Raw genomic sequence first — 22,839 nt, 5'->3', positions numbered from 1 at the left:
TTACACGTGTGTGCCGCACACCCCCTCCCCGCTGCCAGGGGCACCATGCCCCGCACACCCTCTCCACGCTGCCAGGGGCAACATGCTGCACCCCCCCCTCCCCGCTGCCAGGGGCACCATGCTGCACCCCCCCCTCCCCGCTGCCAGGGGCTCCATGCCGCGCACACCCCTCCCGCTGCCAGGGGCACCATGCTGCACACCCACCCACTCCCTGAACTGCCAGGTGCACCATACTGCACACCCACTCCCCCACACTCCAGGGGGTGTGGTTCACTAGGTCGACATACATTGGGTCGACCACGTTTCGTCGACATGCATTAGGTCTACATAATCACTAGGTCGATATTGTCATTATGTCGACATGAGGTTTTTAAAACTTTTTTGTGTAGTTTTCTTCAAAAAGTGACGGGTAACCCCTCGCTGCGCTCGCCACAGGTTACCGTTCCCAATTGTAGTCCACGTGGATTGTTAAGTATGAAAAAGGTCAAAAAATGAGAGAAAAAAAATAGTGAAAGATTCATGTTGACCTTTTTCCATGTCGACCTAGTGATCATGTCGACCTAATGACTGCCATCCCACTCCAGGGGCGCCACATTGCACACCCACTTCCCATATTGCCAAGCACACCCACTCCCCCACACTCCAGGTGTGCCATGCTGCACACCCATTCCCCCACACTCCAGGTGCGCCACGTTGCACACCCACTGCCCCTCACTCCAGGTGGTGCGCCACATTGCACACCCACTCCCGCACACTCCAGGTGTGCGACACTGCACACCTATTACTACCCACACTTCCAGACGGACCACGCTGCACACCCCCTTCCTGCTGCCAGGTGCACCATGCCGCACACCCAGTCCTGACTGTGCTGCACACCCACCCACTCCCTGCACTGCCAGGTGCACCATGCTGCACACTTACTCCCCCACACTCCAGGTGAGCCATGCTGGACACCTACTCCCCCCACACTCCAGGTGCGCGGCGCCATGTTGCTTACCCACTCCCCCACACTCCAGGTGTGCCACGCTGCACACCTATTTTCTCTGACGTCCTAAGTGGATGCTGGGGACTCCGTCAGGACCATGGGGATTAGCGGCTCCGCAGGAGACAGGACACAAAAGTAAAAGCTTTAGGATCAGGTGGTGTGCACTGGCTCCTCCCCCTATGACCCTCCTCCAAGCCTCAGTTAGATTTTTGTGCCCGGCCGAGAAGGGTGCAATCTAGGTGGCTCTCCTAAAGAGCTGCTTAGAGTAAAAGTTTTGTTAGGTTTTTTATTTTCAGTGAGTCCTGCTGGCAACAGGCTCACTGCATCGAGGGACTTAGGGGAGAGAAGTGAACTCACCTGCGTGCAGGATGGATTGGCTTCTTAGGCTACTGGACACCATTAGCTCCAGAGGGAGTCGGAACACAGGTCTCACCCTGGGGTTCGTCCCGGAGCCGCGCCGCCGACCGCCTTGCAGATGCCGAAAAGTGAAGAGGTCCAGAAACCGGCGGCAGAAGACTTTTCAGTCTTCATAAGGTAGCGCACAGCACTGCAGCTGTGCGCCATTGTTGTCAGCACACTTCATAGCAGCGGTCACTGAGGGTGCAGGGCGCTGGGGGGGGCGCCCTGGGCAGCAATGATAGTACCTTATTCTGGCTAAAAATACATCACATATAGCCCCTGGGGGCTATATGGATGTATTTAACCCCTGCCAGGTCTCAGAAAAACGGGAGAAGAAGCCCGCCGAAAAGGGGACGGGGCCTATTCTCCTCAGCACACAGCGCCATTTTCCCTCACAGAAATGCTGGTGGGAAGGCTCCCAGGCTCTCCCCTGCACTGCACTACAGAAACAGGGTTAAAACAGAGAGGGGGGGCACTTATTTGGCGATATGACTATATATATTAAAATGCTATAAGGGAAAAACACTTATATAAAGGTTGTCCCTGTATAATTATAGCGTTTTTGGTGTGTGCTGGCAAACTCTCCCTCTGTCTCCCCAAAGGGCTAGTGGGGTCCTGTCCTCTATCAGAGCATTCCCTGTGTGTGTGCTGTGTGTCGGTACGTGTGTGTCGACATGTATGAGGACGATGTTGGTGAGGAGGCGGAGCAATTGCCTGTAATGGTGATGTCACTCTCTAGGGAGTCGACACCGGAATGGATGGCTTATTCAAGGAATTACGTGATAATGTCAACAGAGACGGCCGGCAAACAAAATAGTACCTGTCCAGGCGTCTCAAACACCGTCAGGGGCTTTAAAACGCCCATTTACCTCAGTCGGTCGACACAGACACGGACACTGATTTCAGTGTCGACGGTGAAGAAACAAACGTATTTTCCTTTAGGGCCACACGTTACTTGTTAAGGGCAATGAAGGAGGTGTTACATATTTCTGATACTACAAGTACCACAAAAAAGGGTATTATGTGGGGTGTGAAAAAACTACCTGTAGTTTTTCCTGAATCAGATAAATTAAATGAAGTGTGTGATGATGTGTGGGTTTCCCCCGATAGAAAATTATTGGCGGTATACCCTTTCCCGCCAGAAGTTAGGGCGCGTTGGGAAACACCCCTTAGGGTGGATAAGGCGCTCACACGCTTATCAAAACAAGTGGCGGTACCGTCTCCAGATAGGGCCGTCCTCAAGGAGCCAACTGATAGGAGGCTGGAAAATATCCTAAGAAGTATATACACACATACTGGTGTTATACTGCGACCAGCGATCGCCTCAGCCTGGATGTGCAGAGCTGGGGTGGCTTGGTCGGATTCCCTGACTAAAAATATTGATACCCTTGACAGGGACAGTATTTTATTGACTATAGAGCATTTAAAGGATGCATTTCTATATATACGAGATGCACAGAGGGATATTTGCACTCTGGCATCAAGAGTAAGTGCGATGTCCATATCTGCCAGAAGATGTTTATGGACACGACAGTGGTCAGGTGATGCAGATTCCAAACGGCACAAAGAAGTATTGCCGTATAAAGGGGAGGAGTTATTTGGGGTCGGTCCATCGGACCTGGTGGCCACGGCAACTGCTGGAAAATCCACCGTTTTTACCCTAAGTCACATCTCTGCAGAAAAAGACACCGTCTTTTCAGCCTCAGTCCTTTCGTCCCCATAAGAGTAATATCTGCCCAGGGATAGAGGAAAGGGAAGAAGACTGCAGCAGGCAGCCCATTCCCAGGAACAGAAGCCTCCACCGCTTCTGCCAAGTTTCTCAGCATGACGCTGGGGCCGTACAGGACCCCTGGATCCTACAAGTAGGATCCCATGGGTACAGATTGGAAAGTCGAGACGTTTCCCCCTCGCAGGTTCCTGAAGTCTGCTTTACCAACGTCTCCCTCCGACAGGGAGGCAGTATTGGAAACAATTCACAAGCTGTATTCCCAGCAGGTGATAATCAAAGTACCCCTCCTACAACAAGGAAAGGGGTATTATTCCACACTATGTTGTGGTACTGAAGCCAGAAGGCTCGGTGAGACCTATTCTAAATCTGAAATATTTGAACACTTACAAAGGTTCAAATCAAGATGGAGTCACTCAGAGCAGTGATAGCGAACCAGGAAGAAGGGGACTATAGGGTGTCCCGGGACATCAGGGATACTTACCTCCATGTCCCAATTTGCCCTTCTCACCAAGGGTACCTCAGGTTCGTGGTACAGAACTGTCACTATCAGTTTCAGACGCTGCCGTTTGGATTGTCCACGGCACCCCGGGTCTTTACCAAGGTAATGGCCGAAATGATGATTCTTCTTCAAAGAAAATGGACGACCTCCTGATAAGAGCAAGGTCCAGAGAACAGTTGGAGGTCGGAGTAGCACTATCTCAAGTAGTTCTACGACAGCACGGGTGGATTCTAAATATTCCAAAACCGCAGTTGTTTCCGACGACACATCGGCTGTTCCTAGGGATAATTCTGGACACAGTCCAGAAAAGGGTGTTTCTCCCGGAGAAGAAAGCCAGGGAGTTATCCGAGCTAGTCAGGAACCTCCTAAAACCAGGAAAAGTGTCAGTGCATCATTGCACAAGGGTCCTGGGAAAAATGGTGGCTTCTTACGAAGCGATTCCATTCGGCAGTTTTCACGCAAGAACTTTTCAGTGGGATCTGCTGGAAAAATGGTCCGGATCGCATCTTCAGATGCATCAGCGGATAACCCTGTCTCCAAGGACAAGGGTGTTTCTTCTGCGGTGGCTGCAAAGTACTCATCTACTAATGGGCCGCAGATTCGGCATTCAGGAAGGGTCCTGGTGACCAGGGATGCCAGCCTGAGAGGCTGGGGAGCAGTCACACAGGGAAAAAATTTCCAGGGAGTGTGATCAAGTCTGGAGAATTCTCTCCACATAAATATACTGGAGCTAAGGGCAAGTTACAATGCTCTAAGCTTAGCAAGACCTCTGCTTCAAGGTCAGCCGGTATTGATCCAGTGGGACAACATCACGGCAGTCGCCCACGTAAACAGACAGGGCGGCACAAGAAGCAGAAGGGCAATAGCAGAAACTGCAAGGATTCTTCGCTGGGCGGAAAATCAGGTGATAGCACTGTCAGCAGTGTTCATTCCGACGCCCGGGAGAGTGGGGATTTCATCGGGAAGTCTTCCACATGATTGTGAACCATTGGGAAAGACCAAAGGTGGACATGATGGCGTCCCACCTGAACAAAAAACTGGACAGGTATTGCGCCAGGTCAAGAGACCCTCAGGCAATAGCTGTGGACGCTCTGGTAACACCGTGGGTGTACCAGTCAGTGTATGTGTTCCCTCCTCTGCTTCTCATACCCAAGGTACTGAGAATTATAAGACGTAGAGGAGTAAGAACTATACTCGTGGCTCCGGATTGGCCAAGAAGGACTTGGTACCTGGAACTTCAAGAGATGCTCACAGAGGACTCATGGCCTCTGCCGCTAAGAAGGGACTTGCTTCAGCAAGTACCATGTCTGTTCCAAGACTTACCGCGGCTGCGTTTGACGGCATGGCGGTTGAACGCCGGATCCTAAGGGAAAAAGGCATTCCGGAAGAGGTCATTCCTACCCTGGTCAAAGCCAGGAAGGAGGTGACCGCACAACATTATCACCACATGTGGCGAAAATATGTTGCGTGGTGTGAGGCCAGGAAGGCCCCACGAAGAAATTTCAACTCGGTCGATTCCTGCATTTCCTGCAAACAGGAGTGTCTATGGGCCTCAAATTGGGGTCCATTAAGGTTCAAATTTCGGCCCTGTCGATTTTCTTCCAGAAAGAATTGGCTTCAGTTCCTGAAGTCCAGAAGTTTGTCAAGGGAGTACTGCATATACAACCCCCTTTTGTGCCTCCAGTGGCACTGTGGGATCTCAACGTAGTTCTGGGATTCCTCAAATCACATTGGTTTAAACCGCTCAAATCTGTGGATTTGAAATATCTCACATGGAAAGTGACCATGCTGTTGGCCCTGGCCTCGGCCAGGCGAGTGTCAGAATTGGCGGCTTTGTCTCACAAAAGCCCATATCTGATTGTCCATTCGGACAGGGCAGAGCTGCGGACTCGTCCCCAGTTTCTCCCTAAGGTGGTGTCAGTGTTTCACCTGAACCAGCTTATTGTGGTACCTGCGGCTACTAGGGACTTGGAGGACTCCAAGTTGCTAGATGTTGTCAGGGCCCTGAAAATATAGGTTTCCAGGACGGCTGGAGTCAGGAAAACTGACTTGCTGTTATCCTGTATGCACCCAATAAACTGGGTGCTCTTGCTTCTAAGCAGACGATTGCTAGTTGGATGTGTAGTACAATTCAGCTTGCACATGCTGTGGCAGGCCTGCCACAGCCAAAATATGTAAATGCCCATTCCACAAGGAAGGTGGGCTCATCTTGGGCGGCTGCCCGAGGGGTCTCGGCTTTACAACTTTGCCGAGCAGCTACTTGGTCAGGGGCACACCCTGACTGAGGAGGACCTGGAGTTCTCTCATTCGGTGCTGCAGAGTCATCCGCACTCTCCCGCCCGTTTGGGAGCTTTGGTATAATCCCCATGGTCCTGACGGAGTCCCCAGCATCCACTTAGGACGTCAGAGAAAATAAGAATTTACTTACCGATAATTCTATTTCTCGTAGTCCGTAGTGGATGCTGGGCGCCCATCCCAAGTGCGGATTGTCTGCAATACTTGTACATAGTTATTGTTACAAAAATCGGGTTATTATTGTTGTGAGCCATCTTTTCAGAGGCTCCGCTGTTATCATGCTGTTAACTGGGTTCAGATCACAGGTTGTACAGTGTGATTGGTGTGGCTGGTATGAGTCTTACCCGGGATTCAAAATCCTTCCTTATTGTGTACGCTCGTCCGGGCACAGTATCCTAACTGAGGCTTGGAGGAGGGTCATAGGGGGAGGAGCCAGTGCACACCACCTGATCCTAAAGCTTTTACTTTTGTGCCCTGTCTCCTGCGGAGCCGCTAATCCCCATGGTCCTGACGGAGTCCCCAGCATCCACTACGGACTACGAGAAATAGAATTATCGGTAAGTAAATTCTTATTATTACCCACACTGCCAGACGCACAATGCTGCACACCCTCTCCCTGCACTGCCAGGTGCACCAAGCTGTACACTCACTTTTTTTTTTACTTATTCTGCTGGTGCAGTGCTTAGGGGTCTATTTATCAATAGCATACTCAATGCAATGTGGACACGATATTAGCGCCTACAATCACATTTCCGTAAGCGTTTATTCTTCCAGCAGGTATGAAAGGTACACGCAGGCACGTCGCTGTGATGTGTTCGGAATGGTAGCTGGACACCTTAGGATACACACGTTCTCCTGACCACATATGCCAGAAGCCATTGCAGGGGTGGAACCCTCTGCCAGCTAACTTGCAAAGTGTAGCCCATACTTAATATTTGCAGCTATACCCTGGAAACGGGTGATAAATGGGCCCCTTAGTCACCTAAAAGTTTTATTTTTCCCTCTGATGTTGAAGATTTCAGTATTACCTCAATGCTAACAGTCCAGGTTTTAAGGGTGTCCATGCAAAGATGCTTACACAATAATATCAGCATCTAGGTGCATATAGAAAGCACAAATTGTATCAAGGTGCAAGGTCAGTTGTACATACACAGTGCTTGCAAGTATGTACATAGAAAAAACATATGCCCTCTTCCTTTGTGAATGTGTGGTGTGCTTAAAGTTTTAAAAATAAAGATTTTGTTTTGTGGCAGCAAGCAATGTGTTGAGTTTGTATGTTCTCCCATGCTTGCTTAGTCTTCCTCCCACTGTGGGTTGATTGGCTCCTGACAACAGCAACAAACAAAAAAAACTTACAGTGTATGTGTGTATCTGCATGTGGTAGGTAACATGGATTATAAGTAGAGATGTGCACCGGAAATTTTTCGGGTTTTGGATTCGGTTCCGTGGCCGTGTTTTGGATTCGGACGCGTTTTGCCAAAACCTCCCTGAAAATTTTTTGTTCGGATTCGGGTGTGTTTTGGATTCGGGTGTTTTTTTACAAAAAAACCCTCAAAAACAGCTTAAATCATAGAATTTGGGGGTCATTTTGATCCGATAGTATTATTAACCTCAATAACCATAATTTACACTCATTTTCAGTCTATTCTGAACACCTCACAATATTATTTTTAGTCCTAAAATTTGCACCGAGGTCGCTGGATGGCTAAGCTAAGCGACACAAGTGGCCGACACAAACACCTGGCCCATCTAGGAGTGGCACTGCAGTGTCAGGCAGGATGGCACTTCAAAAAAATTGTCCCCAAACAGCACATGATGCAAAGAAAAAAAGAGGCGCACCAAGGTCGCTGTGTGACTAAGCTAAGCGACACAAGTGGCCGACACAAACACCTGGCCCATCTAGGAGTGGCACTGCAGTGTCAGACAGGATGGCATTTCAAAAAAATTGTCCCCAAACAGCACATGATGCAAAGAAAAAAAGAGGCGCACCAAGGTCGCTGTGTGACTAAGCTAAGCGACACAAGTGGCCGACACAAACACCTGGCCCATCTAGGAGTGGCACTGCAGTGTCAGACAGGATGGCACTTCCGTACCGTACTGCTATATATACTGGTGGTCACTGTCAGCAAACTGCAAAACTAAAATGCACCACAGGTATAGAATTTAGATGGATAGTATACTTGACGACACAGAGGTAGGTAGAGCAATGGCCTTCCGTACCGTTCTGCTATATATACTGGTGGTCACTGTCCGCAAACTGCAAAACTAAAATGCACCACAGGTATAGAATCTAGATGGATAGTATACTTGACGACACAGAGGTAGGTAGAGCAGTGGCCTTCCGTACCGTACTGCTATATATACTGGTGGTCACTGTCAGCAAACTGCAAAACTAAAATGCACCATAGGTATAGAATCTAGATGGATAGTATACTTGACGACACAGAGGTAGGTAGAGCAGTGGCCTTCCGTACCGTACTGCTATATATACTGGTGGTCACTGGTCAGCAAAACTCTGCACTGTACTTCTCCTATATAATACTGCTGGTCCCCAGTCCCCACAATAAAGCAGTGTGAGCACAGATATATGCAGCACACTGAGCACAGATATGGAGCATTTTTCAGGCAGAGAACGGATAAAACTGGTGGTTACTGATCAGCAAAACTCTGCACTGTACTCCTCCTATATAATACTGCTGGTCCCCAGTCCCCACAATAAAGCAGTGTGAGCACAGATATATGCAGCACACTGAGCACAGATATGGAGCGTTTTTCAGGCAGAGAACGGATAAAACTGGTGGTCACTGATCAGCATTAACTCTGCACTGTACTCCTCCTATATATGATACAGCTGCTCCCCAGTCCCCACAATTAAGCAATAAGCACAAATATTTGCAGCAACATTAATAAACGGAGAGGACGCCAGCCACGTCCTCTCCCTAACATTTCCAATGCACGAGTGAAAATGGCGGCGACGCGCGGCTCCTTATATAGAATCCGAATCTCGCGAGAATCCGACAGCGGGATGATGATGTTCGGGCGCGCTCGGGTTAACCGAGCCATACGGGAGAATCCGAGTATGCCTCGGACCCGTGTAAAATGGGTGAAGTTCGGGGGGGTTCGGTTTCCGAGGAACCGAACCCGCTCATCACTAATTATAAGTTCCACTGGGGCAGGGACTGATGTGAATAGGCAAATATTCTCAGTAAAGTGCTGTGGAATATGTGTGCGTTATATAAATAACCAGGGTATATCCGATACTTTACTACACATTTCGGTTAGATAGTGTTTTGTTTGTGGGGTTGTGTCTATGTTCCCTTCGTGATCAGGACCAGGAAGTGACACCACGAGAGGGCAGTAGATAACTTCCGCCCTTACAGCACCTTAATGTTTTATTCATTCTCCGTTCGTTTGGGGTTATTTTGTTTAATATATGCACCATTACACACTCGCCACGCTTCGGGCTCGGTGTATCGCTACGCTTCGCTTGGCACAGGTTACTTTCTGCTGCGGGGTACACTGGGCTCCACAAGGAATTACATGGGGTGTAGAGTAGGATCTTGATCCGAGGCACCAACAGGCTCAAAGCTTTTGACTGTTCCCAAGATGCACAGCGCCGCCTCCTCTATAACCCTGCCTCCAAGCCAGTGAGCTGTTTGTAAGTTTGTGTTAACAGGAGGCTACCCTAAGCAGCCTTTTTCAGAGCTTCCTTTTACAGACTGAAAACAGAAAATGTAAAGAAGACTTCCAGGGCTGCTGCAGGCACAGTCTGATAGACCTTCCTGCTTGCAGCTCTATCACCCCCAGCGGCGCTGTATACTCCCGCGCCGCCGTTGCCGGGTCACTACAGCGGGGGCGCCGGCTTCTTCCATCCTAAAGTGAGTCACACACACGCCGCCATCTCCCGTATCGCGGGACTGCAGACAATGAAGGAGGTAAGGGGCTTGTGTGCCGCACTTTACCACCATCCAGCGTGGCCGTGGGAGGCGGGCCCCGTGCGCGCTGGCGTGGACACGGATTACTGGGCTGATGTTCCACTAGCCACCAGGGTTTATATTATGGGCAGAGGTCAAGGGGGATGTTGTACCAAATTCCCCCCACTTTATCTTTACTGCCCGCACACCCGGTGGGGATGCCAGCAGGGGGAGTAGGTCGGACCTGAGGCCCCTCCCTCCAGCCCCAGGGTGCCATTTCAGCAATATTCCCGCCCTGGAGCTGCTTCCCTCTCCCTCATTCCCGATCAGCAGCCATTACAGATAGAGCCTTGCTGTTTCCTGGGATTGCTGGGGCAAATCCTCCTCTGTGGAACTGCCTGACTGCCAGTGCTGTGCTTCCTACAGGACACTTGAGTATTCTACCTGTCACTGGGACTGTGTTTAGTTAAGAAAGAGTGCATACTTTCAGGGTTGTGTGGTACAAACACCCGGTGATATACATCCAGTGCTTACTGTGTTTGTTATATCTTTAGTTATCACATATAGCCATACTAAGTATTACTTTGTATTGCTAGTCCAGTGCAGTTTATGGTACATAATTTCTGCATGGTACACTTGTGACTATATATGTGTGTGTGTGTGTGTGTGTGCATGTGTGCATGTAGCTGCTGCGTGGTTGCCTTATTGCAGGGTATTTCACTCGGCGTGCTATTCCTATTTTGCTATACCTGAGGGGGCCAAGTGTTTCAGGTTTTTCTCTGCAAATAATATAGGACTGTTTCACAAGATATACTAACGGGGTATTTTTACTTGTGATTTATAGTCGCCATATATCCTATATCTATTGAACTCCAGGTCTGTGCCTTCGGCTCATTCTCTGAGAGTTTTCGTTAGGTATAGTGCTGCTACACTTTGTACCGGGTTGCCCATTACTGTGCACATAGTTATGTCTGCTACACATGGCAACGACATTGGGGCCTCTCCCACACTGCGTGGTTGTGAGGCTGCGGACGTACTGGAGGATAATTTAGCAGCTGAGAGTTCAGGTTCAGGGGGTTCCTTACCCCCCAGTGGGTCGGTAGCGCTTGGGGCATCACAAGACCCACCTTGGGCTACATTCTCCACATTGTTAAACACGCTTGTGACTAAATTGACGCCCCCTGTGGGACCACCTGTGCCATTACCACAGTTTATGGTCCCCGCTGTGAACCCGCCATGGGCGGATCAGCTTTCCACTCAGTTACAGCATTTGAACCGATCCATGCCTAAATCTAAGGGTCACTCTCGCCCACATAAGACTAAGTCGTTTTCTTGAAGGGCGATTACCTCCTCCCAACCCACGGCTTTGACCGACACGTCTTCTGAGGAGGACGGTGCATATACTGACCCCGCTGACACTGACGCTGATATTTCAGATGGGGAAGGGGGAAGTCATCCGTGGATGTCTCGGATTTGATTGAGGCGATACGGCTCATTCTTCAAATGTCTGACGATTCTGAGCCTGAAACCGTCTCTAAGAAACCGGATAGGTTTAAGCGTAAGAAGGTGGTTAAACAAGTTTTACCCTATTCTAAACACCTGATTGACATACATCAGGAATCATGGGAAAATACGGGAACTAAATTTACACCAAATAAAAGTCTATTGGCTCGCTATCCTCTCTGCGGAGGTGTGTAAAAATTGGGAAACTCTTCCGCCTGTAGATTCTCATGTGGCGCGTATGGTTGTTTCCTCTGCTCTGCCAGTAACTACCGTCACCTCTCTGAAGGAACCGACGGATCGTCGTGTGAAGGGCTGTTTAAAAGCAATTTATACCCTTTCGAGGGCTGTGCAAAGGCCAACAATTGCAGTGACTTGGGCTGCTGAAGCTGTTGAGGCGTGGGCTCAGGAGCTCGAGGCGGAACTGCCTTCCGATGCATCTGAGCATGCTCGACAATGTCTCTCATATATTGCCACGGCTTCTCTGTACCTTAAGGAGGCGGCCTCCGATGGCGGGGTGCTCGCGTCCAAGGCTGCTACTGCATCCGTTTTGGCCAGACGTATCCTTTGGTTGAGATCCTGGTCGGAGGATTTGGATTCCAAGAAAACCCTGGAGGTGCTTCCTTTTAAGGGAGATATTCTCTTTGGAGAAGACCTCAATAAGATTGTGGCTGATCTGGCTACGGCTAAAACGGCTTGCCTACCTAGTACGGCTCCTTCAACACAGAAGGCTAAAACTACTTTCCCTTGGCCCTTTCGTACTCCAGGTAAAACAAAAGGTCAGGCGTACCCAAAGCAAACTCGTGCTTCCAGGCCTGCCAAGCCCAGACCGAAGCGTGCCTGGGCCGCCCGTCAGCCAGCTTCCAAAACTGACAAGCATGACGGGGCGGGGATCCCAGAGTGGGGGGCTGACTTCTACGTGTTTCAACTTCTCGTGGACATGTGGGGCCTCCCAGATGTGGACCTGATGGCATCTCGACACAATCAGAAGGTTCCGGTCTTCGGAGCAAGGACAAGGGATGCTCTGTCCATACCGTGGAACTTTTGGCTGCCGTATGTGTTCCCTCCAGTGTTACTCCTGCCCAGAGTAATACGGAAGTTCAAGCAAGAAGGAGGAACCCTTCTACTAGTCGCTCCAGCGTGGCCCAGACGGTACTGGTTCTCCGATCTACAGGGCCTTTTGTTGGATCGTGCCCTTCTACTTCCACAATGACCAGACCTCCTTGTTCAGGGTCCGTGTGTTTACCAGGATTTGGCCCGGTTGGCTTTGACGGCATGGCTCTTGAAGCTTCCGTCCTGAGGGCCAAGGGTTTTTCTGAGGTGGTCGTTCAAACTATGTTGAAAGCCAGTAAGCCGGCTCCTGCTCGGATATACCATAGGGTCTGGAATGCTTACTTTACTTGGTGTGCGTCTCACAATCATGATATTTTCAAGTTTAGTATGGCCAAACTTTTGGCCTTTCTACAATAAGGCCTGGATTTAGGCCTGCGTCTGGCCTCCCTCAAGGTTCACATCTCTGCCTTGTCGGTTTGGGTTCAGAGAAAGATTGCTACCCTACCTGATGTCCATACATTCACTCAGGGTGTATTGAGGATTCAGCCTCCTTATGTGCCACCTGTGGCCCCTTGGGATCTGTCGGTGGTTTTGGTGGCCTTACAAGAGTCTCCGTTTGAGCCTCTTACCTCTGCTGACCTTAAGTGGCTTTCCCTTAAGGTGCTGTTCTTGCTGGCTATTGCTTCGGCTAGAAGGGTCTCGGACTTGGTTGCCTTATCCTATAAGTCTCCCTATTTGATTTTTCACTATGACCGGGCGGTGCTTCGAACACGCCCAGATTATTTACCCAAGGTGGTGTCTTCCTTCCACCTTAACCAGGAGATTGTGGTTCCGGCCTTTAATTCTCCTGAGTTGTCTTCCGAAGAGCGTTCTTTGGATGTGGTACGGGCTCTCCGTATCTATGTGAAGAGAACTTAGTCCATTAGGAAATCTGATTCTCTTTTTGTGTTTGGTTTTCACAAACGTGGCTGGCCTGCTTTCAAGCAGACCCTGCCCAGACGGATTAGAATGGTGATTGCACATGCTTATGTACAGGCTGGTTGTCCGGTTCCTGCTACCATCAAAGCCCATTCTACTCGGTCGGTTGCACCTTCTTCGGCAGCCCACCGTGGTGCGACCCTTGAACAATTGTGCAAGGTGGCGACGTGGTCCTCAGGGAACATGTTTATAAGGTTCTATGCCTTTGATACCGCAGCTTCCCCAGATGCTTCCTTTGGACGCCGGGTTCTTGTGCCCGCTACAGTGCGTCCCCCTCCCGTGAGGAGCTGCTTTAGGACATCCCCGATGTAATTCCTTGTTGAACCCAGTGTACCCTGCAGCAGAAAACGAGATTTATGGTAAGAACTTACCGTTGTTAAAACTCTTTCTGCGAGGTAGACTGGGGTCCACAAGGCACCCACCCTGACACACTTAGCTTTTTTGGGTTGGTATTGGCATAGCCGCTGACACCCTCTCCTGCGGTGAATGTGTGGTGTAATTGGCTACGATCGGTTGTCATCTCTGGTACCTGCTACTGCATTGGGCTGGTTAATGAAACTGAGCTCACTGGCATGGAGGCGGGGTTATAGAGGAGTCGGCGCTGTGCATCTTGGGAACAGTCAAAAGCTTTGAGCCTGTTGGTGCCTCGGATCAAGAGCCTACTCTACACCCCGATGTAATTCCTTGTGGAGCCCAGTGTACCTCGCAGAAAGAGATTTAACAACGGTAAGTTTTTACCATAAATCTTGTTATTCCAAATAAATTTGTGACATGGACCCAGAGGCCTACTGGAAAAGACCTCTCCACGAAGGGTAACTAGATGCTACCGTGCTTGTAGTGCTGCCAGAGTAGGCTTATTTTCAGTTTGAATTATTGGAATGTTTGCTCAATATGTGATTCTAGACCACGAGGAGGGCCCCAGCAGCGGAGGCTTTACCTAAAGATTATCAGACAGGATATATAGGGCCTAATTCTGAGGTGGGAGTGAAGGAAACAAGCAAATAACTGAGCACCTAGGGTAAATGCATGTTGCACTGCAAGTGGAGCAGTTTCAAAGTGTGCAGAGTTCTAGATTTGGTAGGGATGTGTCTGAAAGCCTAAATTGCAGTGTGGGGTATATGCAAAATCAGTTAGTCATTGCCCCACAAGCAAACAAATAAATGTATTTGCCCCCCGTGCGTTGCAGCATGGTTTCTTCAGGAGCACTGTTACTTGCTCTTGTTTTGGCCTTCCTCACACCTCAGAAGCAGGCCCGTATGGCGTAACATTTCAGGAATGCCAGCTCTTACTGAGTATATATTTTATTGTAATATGTTCAAAACTAAAATGATGCTTAAACGCCTCTCTCCAATCAGGGTATGATCAATAGGTCGACCACTATTGATTAACATGGTCAAAAGGCTGACATGAGGTTTTTTTTTTAAAGGTTTTGGGGTGTCAATTTGTAACTTTTAGCACATGGACCCCCAGTTAGTGTATCGCGCCCCCTCACATGCTTTGGGCATGCCGTTCCCAGTCGTAGTCCACGTGGATGGTAAGTATGAAAAAGTTATAAAAATAAAAATGTGAAAAACATATGCTGAATCGACCATTGTCCTGTCCACCTTTTGACCACCTAATGCATGTCAACCAGTAGTGGTCATCCTTTCTACTGTCAACCTAAAGACCAGTCTCCCTGCTCGTCCTCCCCATGCCAGAAACGTCTCTATTAATTAATAACTACGTAACTGTAAGTGGCAACCGACGCCGGGTGTTGGGGGGGTGCTAGTGAGTGCAACAAGTCCCCTTGCGGGCTCACTGCAGGTAATATTCCCACTCTATGGAATAGTCCCTGTTAGTCAGCATGCTGACTGTCCGGACTGTAAGGGAGCGGGATTCCGGCATCAGTATTGTGACCGGCGGTCACTTAACTACCTCCCCTGTTTGTACAAGCGATGTGTATGGTAAGGATAGGTTCTGCCACTTACAGTTACGTAGTTATTAATACATAACTGAGTTTCTGGTATGGAGAGGACGAGCAGGAAGACTTTCGTGATTGTTTGATGGCTGTGCACGGAGATGGGACACCAGTGTCCGATGGATCTTTTGCCCCCAGCTGAGTGCGAGTGGCAACACCAAGCTCATTATATTCAGGCAGTATCATAACGTTTTGTGCAGTTATTGAACCTTGAGGTGTAGTATGTATTTGATGTGATACATTTCAGTGGGTGACACGTAAGTCTGTCACTAAAGCACTTATGAGGTTACATTTTGCCCCTTCACCCCCCAGAGCCAGTAATAAAGTCACCAGTGGAGGAATTTGGATTCCCGCAGAGCGGAGCAGAGGCCAGACAATATATTAGTCATGCGTTATCCTATGATCAAGCCAAGAAGATACCTCGATGGGTGATTGAACATCTAACAACAGAGAAAACTATTGGTAAGTAGAGAACATCCCCCAACACAATGGCTAATCCCTTGCAAAGCCAGCGACCTACAGGACTGTCCATATTACTGTTTAGTGCAGGGTCATTTTGTTAATCTAATGCTATAAGAAAATGCATCGCCATTGTGTTTAGCACTGCGTAATATCAGAACTCCCTGCAATACATGTTTCTGCAAAACGGCACTTTGCCAGTGATCTATTACTGTGAATGGAAAGTAGCGGATTACTACGCTCAGGTGAACTGTACTGTGTGAACACATTATTTGCAGTGTTCGTGTCCCTACGTAAATGAATTGGTACTGTAGCATCTGCAGCCTGAGTTTTATAGTCACTTGCTTAAAAAAAGCAACTGCAGCTGAATAGTGAAGAGCTGCAGTCGACTGACATAACATGCTGGAAAGCATCTGGATTGTTCTGAACTCTGCCCCTGGGCTGTGGGTGCAGGGATAATAATTGAGACCCCTTGAGTAGCAAATTAACTGCCCGATTGTGCCAACATAATGGAAAGGGTTTTCTAAGAAACTCTTTATACCAGAACAGTAAAAAGACACAGAATTTTCATGTACCCTTTATTTAACTGGATAAAAGACTCTCTCTAATCTCCCCCCCCCCCCCCCCCAAAAAAAAAAAGAGTCTAAAATGATTTTGACTTGTGAAACTGGAAATTCATTCCGCTTGCTTGACCAGTCCTAGTCAGATCTGCGGGGCAATAAACAAAAGCCCAGATATTCCAAATTGCAACAAAAATGGGGACATTTTATAAAAAAAAAAAAAAAAATTGGATTAGTGTGGTATACAGTAGCTGCTTGGAGTGCAATGGCTGCTTGGAGTGTGATGATAGAGTGTCGCTAGTGTACTGGAGTGGTATTCATGTGACCGGCGATCAGGAGTCCGACGGTCACATAACCTCCCCCAGCATCCCGCCCCCTCACTATGCCGATGAACAGGATCTATTTCCACTCCACGACACCCATAAAGTGGGAATAGAACTGGTCGCCACCGAGCCTGCAGCGTGGCGAGCGCACACCCGCCAGGATCCCGGCATCTGTATGCTGACCGTCGGTCAGCCATACCACACCCCTATTGGGAAGCACCCATTTTATACTGCCTACTATGTGCCGGAGAATAGGCATTGGCTTCCCAGGACTAGAGTTGTATACAGTGCGCAATTGCCAGTTTTACGCAATTGGACATCATTTCACAGAATCCTTATTCTTTGATGTTGGGATCCTTCATTTAATCAAGTAGAGGTCTGATACAGGCTGTAGCTGAGCCTCTGTTCATCAGTGTCCGACATGATAACTATTGGCAATCATGTTGGACCTCTGTGGCCAGACGTTGCATGATGGTTAGGTAGGACCAACAGGATCTGCTGTACCCAAGGCCAGATTAACAATGGGACGGATGGAGCTACAGCTCCAGGCCCCAAATAAAAACAGGCCCATCACCATGACAGCATGATGATTAAATGCCCAACTGGTCATCACAAAGTGATGCTGTTTTTCAACTTTTACGTGTTTTGGGAGACATTGGGGCGTATAGTGTAGGAAGTGTACCTGCCCATACAGATGGGTCCACATTTATCTTGACTTCTTTGCTGAGCCTAGGCACACCATGGTTTATTAACATAAACCCTTCATCTATTGTTCTCAGCTGGAATACAATACAGAGAACAATACATCAGGGGATAAAGTCGTGACTGACCTGGCTCAGTTAATTCTATTAAAGGCCAAGATAAACATGGACCCATCTGTATGTCACTGGCCACACCCACATAACATAAGCCACACCTCCTCAACTTCTCACAATAGACCCTTGATCATTTTCAACCCCAGGCCCATGTGGACCTTAATCCTGCCCTGGCTGCACCCCTCTTTAAAATTTAAATTTGTAAATTTAAACCTCCACTCAATTTTTTCAGGGCCGGCAGCAGTATTAAGATGTGTAGCCGCCACGATTCGTGTGCGGGGAAAGTGGGGGTTTTGTATTAAGAATATTCAATAAAAGTTGGTGTGGTATTTAAAGCACTTAGTAGGGGCAATGGCTATCTTCATATTATTGAAAATGGAACATAATACTCATAATAAATCTAATTAAAGGTATTAAGAAAAAAACACATTAATAGCAAACACATTTTTTGCAAGTTTCTTTGAAAGCAATGCGTGTTCCTGTACTACACAAAATATGGAGAGAAAAAAAAGTGTGAGGCAGTTACGCCATTTTTTTACATTTTGTAGTCTATGATAATCCCAGGTTATTTTTGCTCATAGTTTGTTATTTATGTTATATGTTTGCACATAAAAGATGCACATTCATCGTAATCCGCTTTTATAGTTACTTAATGTATACTTTTTTTTTTTTTATTTGCTCTTGTTGCACATAAGAGGCACAAATTCACCCATGTCATCTTTTCTGGCAATTTTATATGTAATTTGTGTATTGCACATTATTTTTATGTCCTGTAAAATTGTCACATCGCTATAAAAGCTGCAAGTCAGCATAACATATAAACCTGACTCAGAAATGTTGATGCCTTGTTAGTGACGAGCAGAACGGTCTGGTTGCTCCTCCGTTCCTGTAACCGCTATGTCTTCCTTCAGGTAATGCTGACCGGAAGCATTGTAAATTTAAACCAGATCCGAACATTCCACAAGTTTTTAGTGCAACCAATGAAGACTATTGGCATAGCGGGTGGTCCAGAGGTCACATGGCACCAGCGGGGGACAGCAAATATTCTACAGTAGGAATTCTATTGATTTTTTTTCCTATCTATACAGAGTGGCAGATCCTGTTTTCACCTTTGCTTTGCTTTGTAGTTGAAATAACCTGTGCTAAATTAATTGTTTAAAAGAAAACAACTATTATGAATTTAGCCAGGTTTTTGCATTGGAATATTAGTGGGGGAAAGGAACACTGTTTTGAATTGGGCATGTTGGTAAATCTGTTGCTTAGGGGACTTTGAGAGATCCAGTCAGTTAGGGGTGATGTGCCGTGACTATGTACATATTCGCACATTGCGTTACTCTCTACTTCACCAATTTTCCAGAGCACCTCTGTGAAAAAGTGATGATATAGACCAAAGCTGGCCAAACCAGTCCTCGAGATCTACCAACAGGTCACATTTTCCAGACCTCCTAGCTGGAGCACAGGTGTAGTCATTACTAATTAAGATGTGCTGCATTCATTCCTAACTGACAATTCTACAGATCTACAGGAGGCCTGGAAAACATGAACTGTTGGTAGATCTCGAGGACCGGTTTGGCAAGCCCTGATATAGACAGACATTTCCAGCATGGCACATTGCCCGTAATTGAATCAATACCTTTGTTTATTTATCTTAGTACTAAAGGATTTGTGACTGACTTTTAAAGAAATCTGGCCGCTGCAGTGAGCAACGTGAAATATGGAAACATGCAAGTAATAGTTCACAATTATCCATTATTCTCCAGGTTTATGACCTGGGTGAAGTAATGTGCATGCGCAGCCACTTCATATTCCTCTCCGGACGTCTTTGCAATATGAAGCCCACAGACCTCTATAGGCAACACCATCTATAGATAGCAATGCATATCGAGCACAAGCTCCAGAAACGTATGCTTTCTGGGGCTGATGCATACAGGTATGTTGTATCACAATATAATTGTATGATGCTTGCTGTGCAGTGGGTCAGTAGTGCATATCTAGGATATTATTATTATCCTTTATATGGCGTCACAAGGGATCCGCAGCACCCATTACACAGTAAATAATCAAATGAGCAAACAAGAAAACAGCACTTACAGTTCAAGACAATATAGCACAGGTATAGAAAACCCGGGCTTAGGTGCCATCAAAGGGAGTATGGAGTATAAGATTGTGTAAGTAAGAAAAGGAAAGTCACATGAGGAAAGAAGTCCCTGCTCTTGCGAGCTTACAATCTAAAAGGTGAGGTGCTAACAAACTGGGGTGACACAGAAGGGGTAGACAGTGAGCATAGACAAGAGGGTTAGGAGGATAGTTGGCTGGGTTTGGTGAAGAAGTGGGTCTTGAGAGCCCATTTGAAGTTTTGTGGAGAGTAGGATGGGGAGAGGTAGAGCATTCCAGAGATAGGGAGCAGCATTTGCAAAATCTTGTAGGTAGGAGTGGGAGGAGGTAATCAGTTGGCAGGCGAGACGGCGTGCATTAGCAGAGCAAAGAGGACGGGTGGGAATGTAAAGAGAGATAAGGTCAGAGATGTAAGAGTGGGCGAAGGCTTTGTAGGTGAATGTGAGAAGCTTGAATTGGATTCTGAATGGGAAGGGTAGCCAGTGAAGGGCCTGCAAGAGAGGGGATGTGGATGTAGTACGTTTGATGAGGAAGATGAGATGGGCAGCAGCATTAAGGATAGATTTGAGTAGAGAGAGGCATTTTTGAGGGAGGCCAGATAGGAGGAGATTGCAGTAGTCCAATCTGGAGATGACCAGTGAGTGGATGAGGGTCTTAGTAGCGTCCTCTGTGAGAAAGGGTCTGATCCTGGAGATGTTTTGGAGATGGAAATGGCAGGTTTGTGAGAGGTACTGAATGTGTGGTTTGAAGGAGAGGGAGGAGTCAAGGATTACTCCAAGACATCGCACTTGGGGGCTAGAGGAGATAGTAGTGCCATCAATGGATAATGAGATTGTGGGAGGTGAGGTTATGCAGGAGGGAGGGAAGATGATCAGCTTAGACATGTTAAGTTTAAGAAAGCGCTGGAGCATCCAGGAGGAGATAGTAGAGAGACAGTTGGAAGTACGAGTGAGGAGAGCAGGGGAGAGGTCAGGGGAGGATTTGAGTATCGTCAGCGTAGAGATTATATTTTAAGTCAAAAGAGCTAATGAGCTCACCTAATGAGGATGTGTAGAGAGAGAATAGGAGAGGCCCAAGAACAGAACCTTGGGGGACACCTACTGGTAGAGGAAGTGGGGGTGAGGTGGAGCCATGAGAGGAGACAGAGAAGGAACGGTCAGAAAGGTAGGAGGACAGCCAGGAGAGAGCAATATCACGCAAACCAAGTGAGTAAAGGATTTGCAGGAAGAGAGGGTGGTCTGCAGTGTCAAAAGCAGCAGAGATATATGCTGCAGACCTTTTTAATACATGTATTTTTGAAAACCACTTTTTGGAGGTATGCCTGCATTTTATACATTGATAAATACCTTTCAATTTATGTCATTTAAAAAAAAAAAACCTAACAGATGGAGCTAGCTCCATCTGTGATTAGGGAGCGCGTATCGCAGAGAGCATCCCCGGGCGCCCGCGACGGAGACATGCCCCATTCACTTGAATGGAGATAGTCTCCGTCCGTGCACCTGGACAGAGACGCTCTGAATGGGAGCATCTCTGCACTCCAGGTGTGACTAGGCGGACGGATCGCCTAGTCACGCTGGGAGTGCACGTTTGTGAAGGAGCCGCCTCAGATGAGCGCGGCTCCATCTGTAATTTCTGTCTATCTACAGTATCTATCAACGATTTTATACTGCTCTAGCAATGTTCCTGGATTGGAACTAGATAACTATTGTATTTTCCCACAGGAAGCTATGGCGGAAACATTCTATCTTTCCAACATCGTGCCTCAAAACTATGAGAACAATGCTGGCTTCTGGAACCGGTGAGATTTGCGTTCATTAGTTATGGATAATTAAAATGACTTGTGTAGCACAACCAGATTTAACCACGCTTCCAAGAGAATATTGCCTCATTCGTATAAGTCCCTGACCTATAACAGCTTATGGTATAAATTTCCAACACACGCACATTATGGCGTAGTTTATCAGGAGCATTAATAACCTACCGGACTGTGGGAGAAATAATGAGCACCTTTAGGAAACCCACGCAATCATGGGGCAAACATAGAAACTGCACACAAATATTGTGCTTATGTCAATCTAACCGGTGAATGCTCGGCAACACACAGTGTAGGCGCTTGGAGGGGTGTCCTGTGCCAGCGCGATCACACTAAACTGGTAAAAGCAGCTAAGGGGCTAATCCCGCTCTTAGCATATAAGACCTCAGGCCAGTATAATCAAATTGTGCTGGAAGCCGTGCGCCATTACAGGGGGAGGGGCTTATCAGTGCGGATCCAGCACTCACCAGCGCCATTTTCTCCTTGCAGACATAGGAAGCAAGACGCTGACAGGGAGCGCTGCCCTCCACATAACTTCAGTTATCCTCTGCTGTACGGGGGTGTTGTAGATGGGGGGGGAGTGTGTTGTTAGTACTAATTAACCTATTAAGGTTGGTTAGTCAGCGCCGGGCTGTTATCAAAATAACTGCCCACAGGGGTGCTGTGTGGCTGGCTCCTTAGACTGTGTGGCTCTCTGAAGGTACTCTGGGGGAAACTGTATCTGACATTTACCTGTGTGTGTGTAAGTGTGTATATCCCACATTACCATGTCCAAGGACTCTGTGCCCTCACTGCAGAATGTTTATCTTCTCCTGAGTACTCAGAACTGCAATATGCTTTCTCATACGTCCTAGAGGATGCTGGGGACTCCAAAAGGACCATGGGGTATAGACGGGATCCGCAGGAGACTTGGGCACACTATAAGACTTTGAATGGGTGTGAACTGGCTCCTCCCTCTATGCCCCTCCTCCAGACTCCAGTTAGACTCTGTGCCCAGAGAGACTGGACACACAGTAGGGGAGCTTTCCTGAGTTTCTCTGAAAAGACTTTTTGTTAGGTTTATTATTTTTAGGGAGACCTGCTGGCTACAGGCTCCCTGCATCGTGGGAGTGAGGGGAGAGAAGCAGACCTACTTCTTCTGAGTTCAAGGGCTCTGCTTCTTAGGCTACAGGACACCATTAGCTCCAGAGGGTCTGATCACTTGGTGCACCTAGCTGCTTGTACCCGGAGCCGCGCCGTCACCCCCCTCACAAAGCCAGAAGAAAGAAGCCGGGTGAGTATTAGAAGAACAGAAGACTTCAGTGACGGCAGAAGACTTCAGAGTCTCTGAGGTACCGCGCAGCGGTCGCGCTGCGCGCCATTGCTCCCACACACAAGCGGCACTACACGGGTGCAGGGCGCAGGGGGGGGGCGCCCTGGGCAGCAATTATACCTCATATATACAT

The 22,839-nt window shown here is 48.0% G+C and overlaps 1 protein-coding gene across 2 annotated transcripts in view; it reads left to right on the top strand.

The window, feature by feature from the left end:
* The window catches only part of EXOG (exo/endonuclease G), a 79,212-nt gene that overhangs the window by 285 nt on the left and 56,088 nt on the right, over nucleotides 1-22,839 (top strand). For both annotated transcript variants that reach the window (XM_063921836.1, XM_063921837.1), the window contains exons 2-4: nucleotides 15,622-15,771; nucleotides 18,378-18,517; nucleotides 21,303-21,379. In XM_063921836.1, coding sequence (XP_063777906.1) covers nucleotides 15,622-15,771; nucleotides 18,378-18,517; nucleotides 21,303-21,379 — 367 coding nt within the window. The remainder of the gene's footprint in view (nucleotides 1-15,621; nucleotides 15,772-18,377; nucleotides 18,518-21,302; nucleotides 21,380-22,839) is intronic.

Source organism: Pseudophryne corroboree, chromosome 5 (assembly GCF_028390025.1).
Source record: "Pseudophryne corroboree isolate aPseCor3 chromosome 5, aPseCor3.hap2, whole genome shotgun sequence".
Taxonomy (NCBI): domain Eukaryota; kingdom Metazoa; phylum Chordata; class Amphibia; order Anura; family Myobatrachidae; genus Pseudophryne; species Pseudophryne corroboree.
The sequence above is the reverse complement of the archived record's forward strand: the minus strand, read 5'-3'. Positions and strand labels throughout refer to the sequence as shown.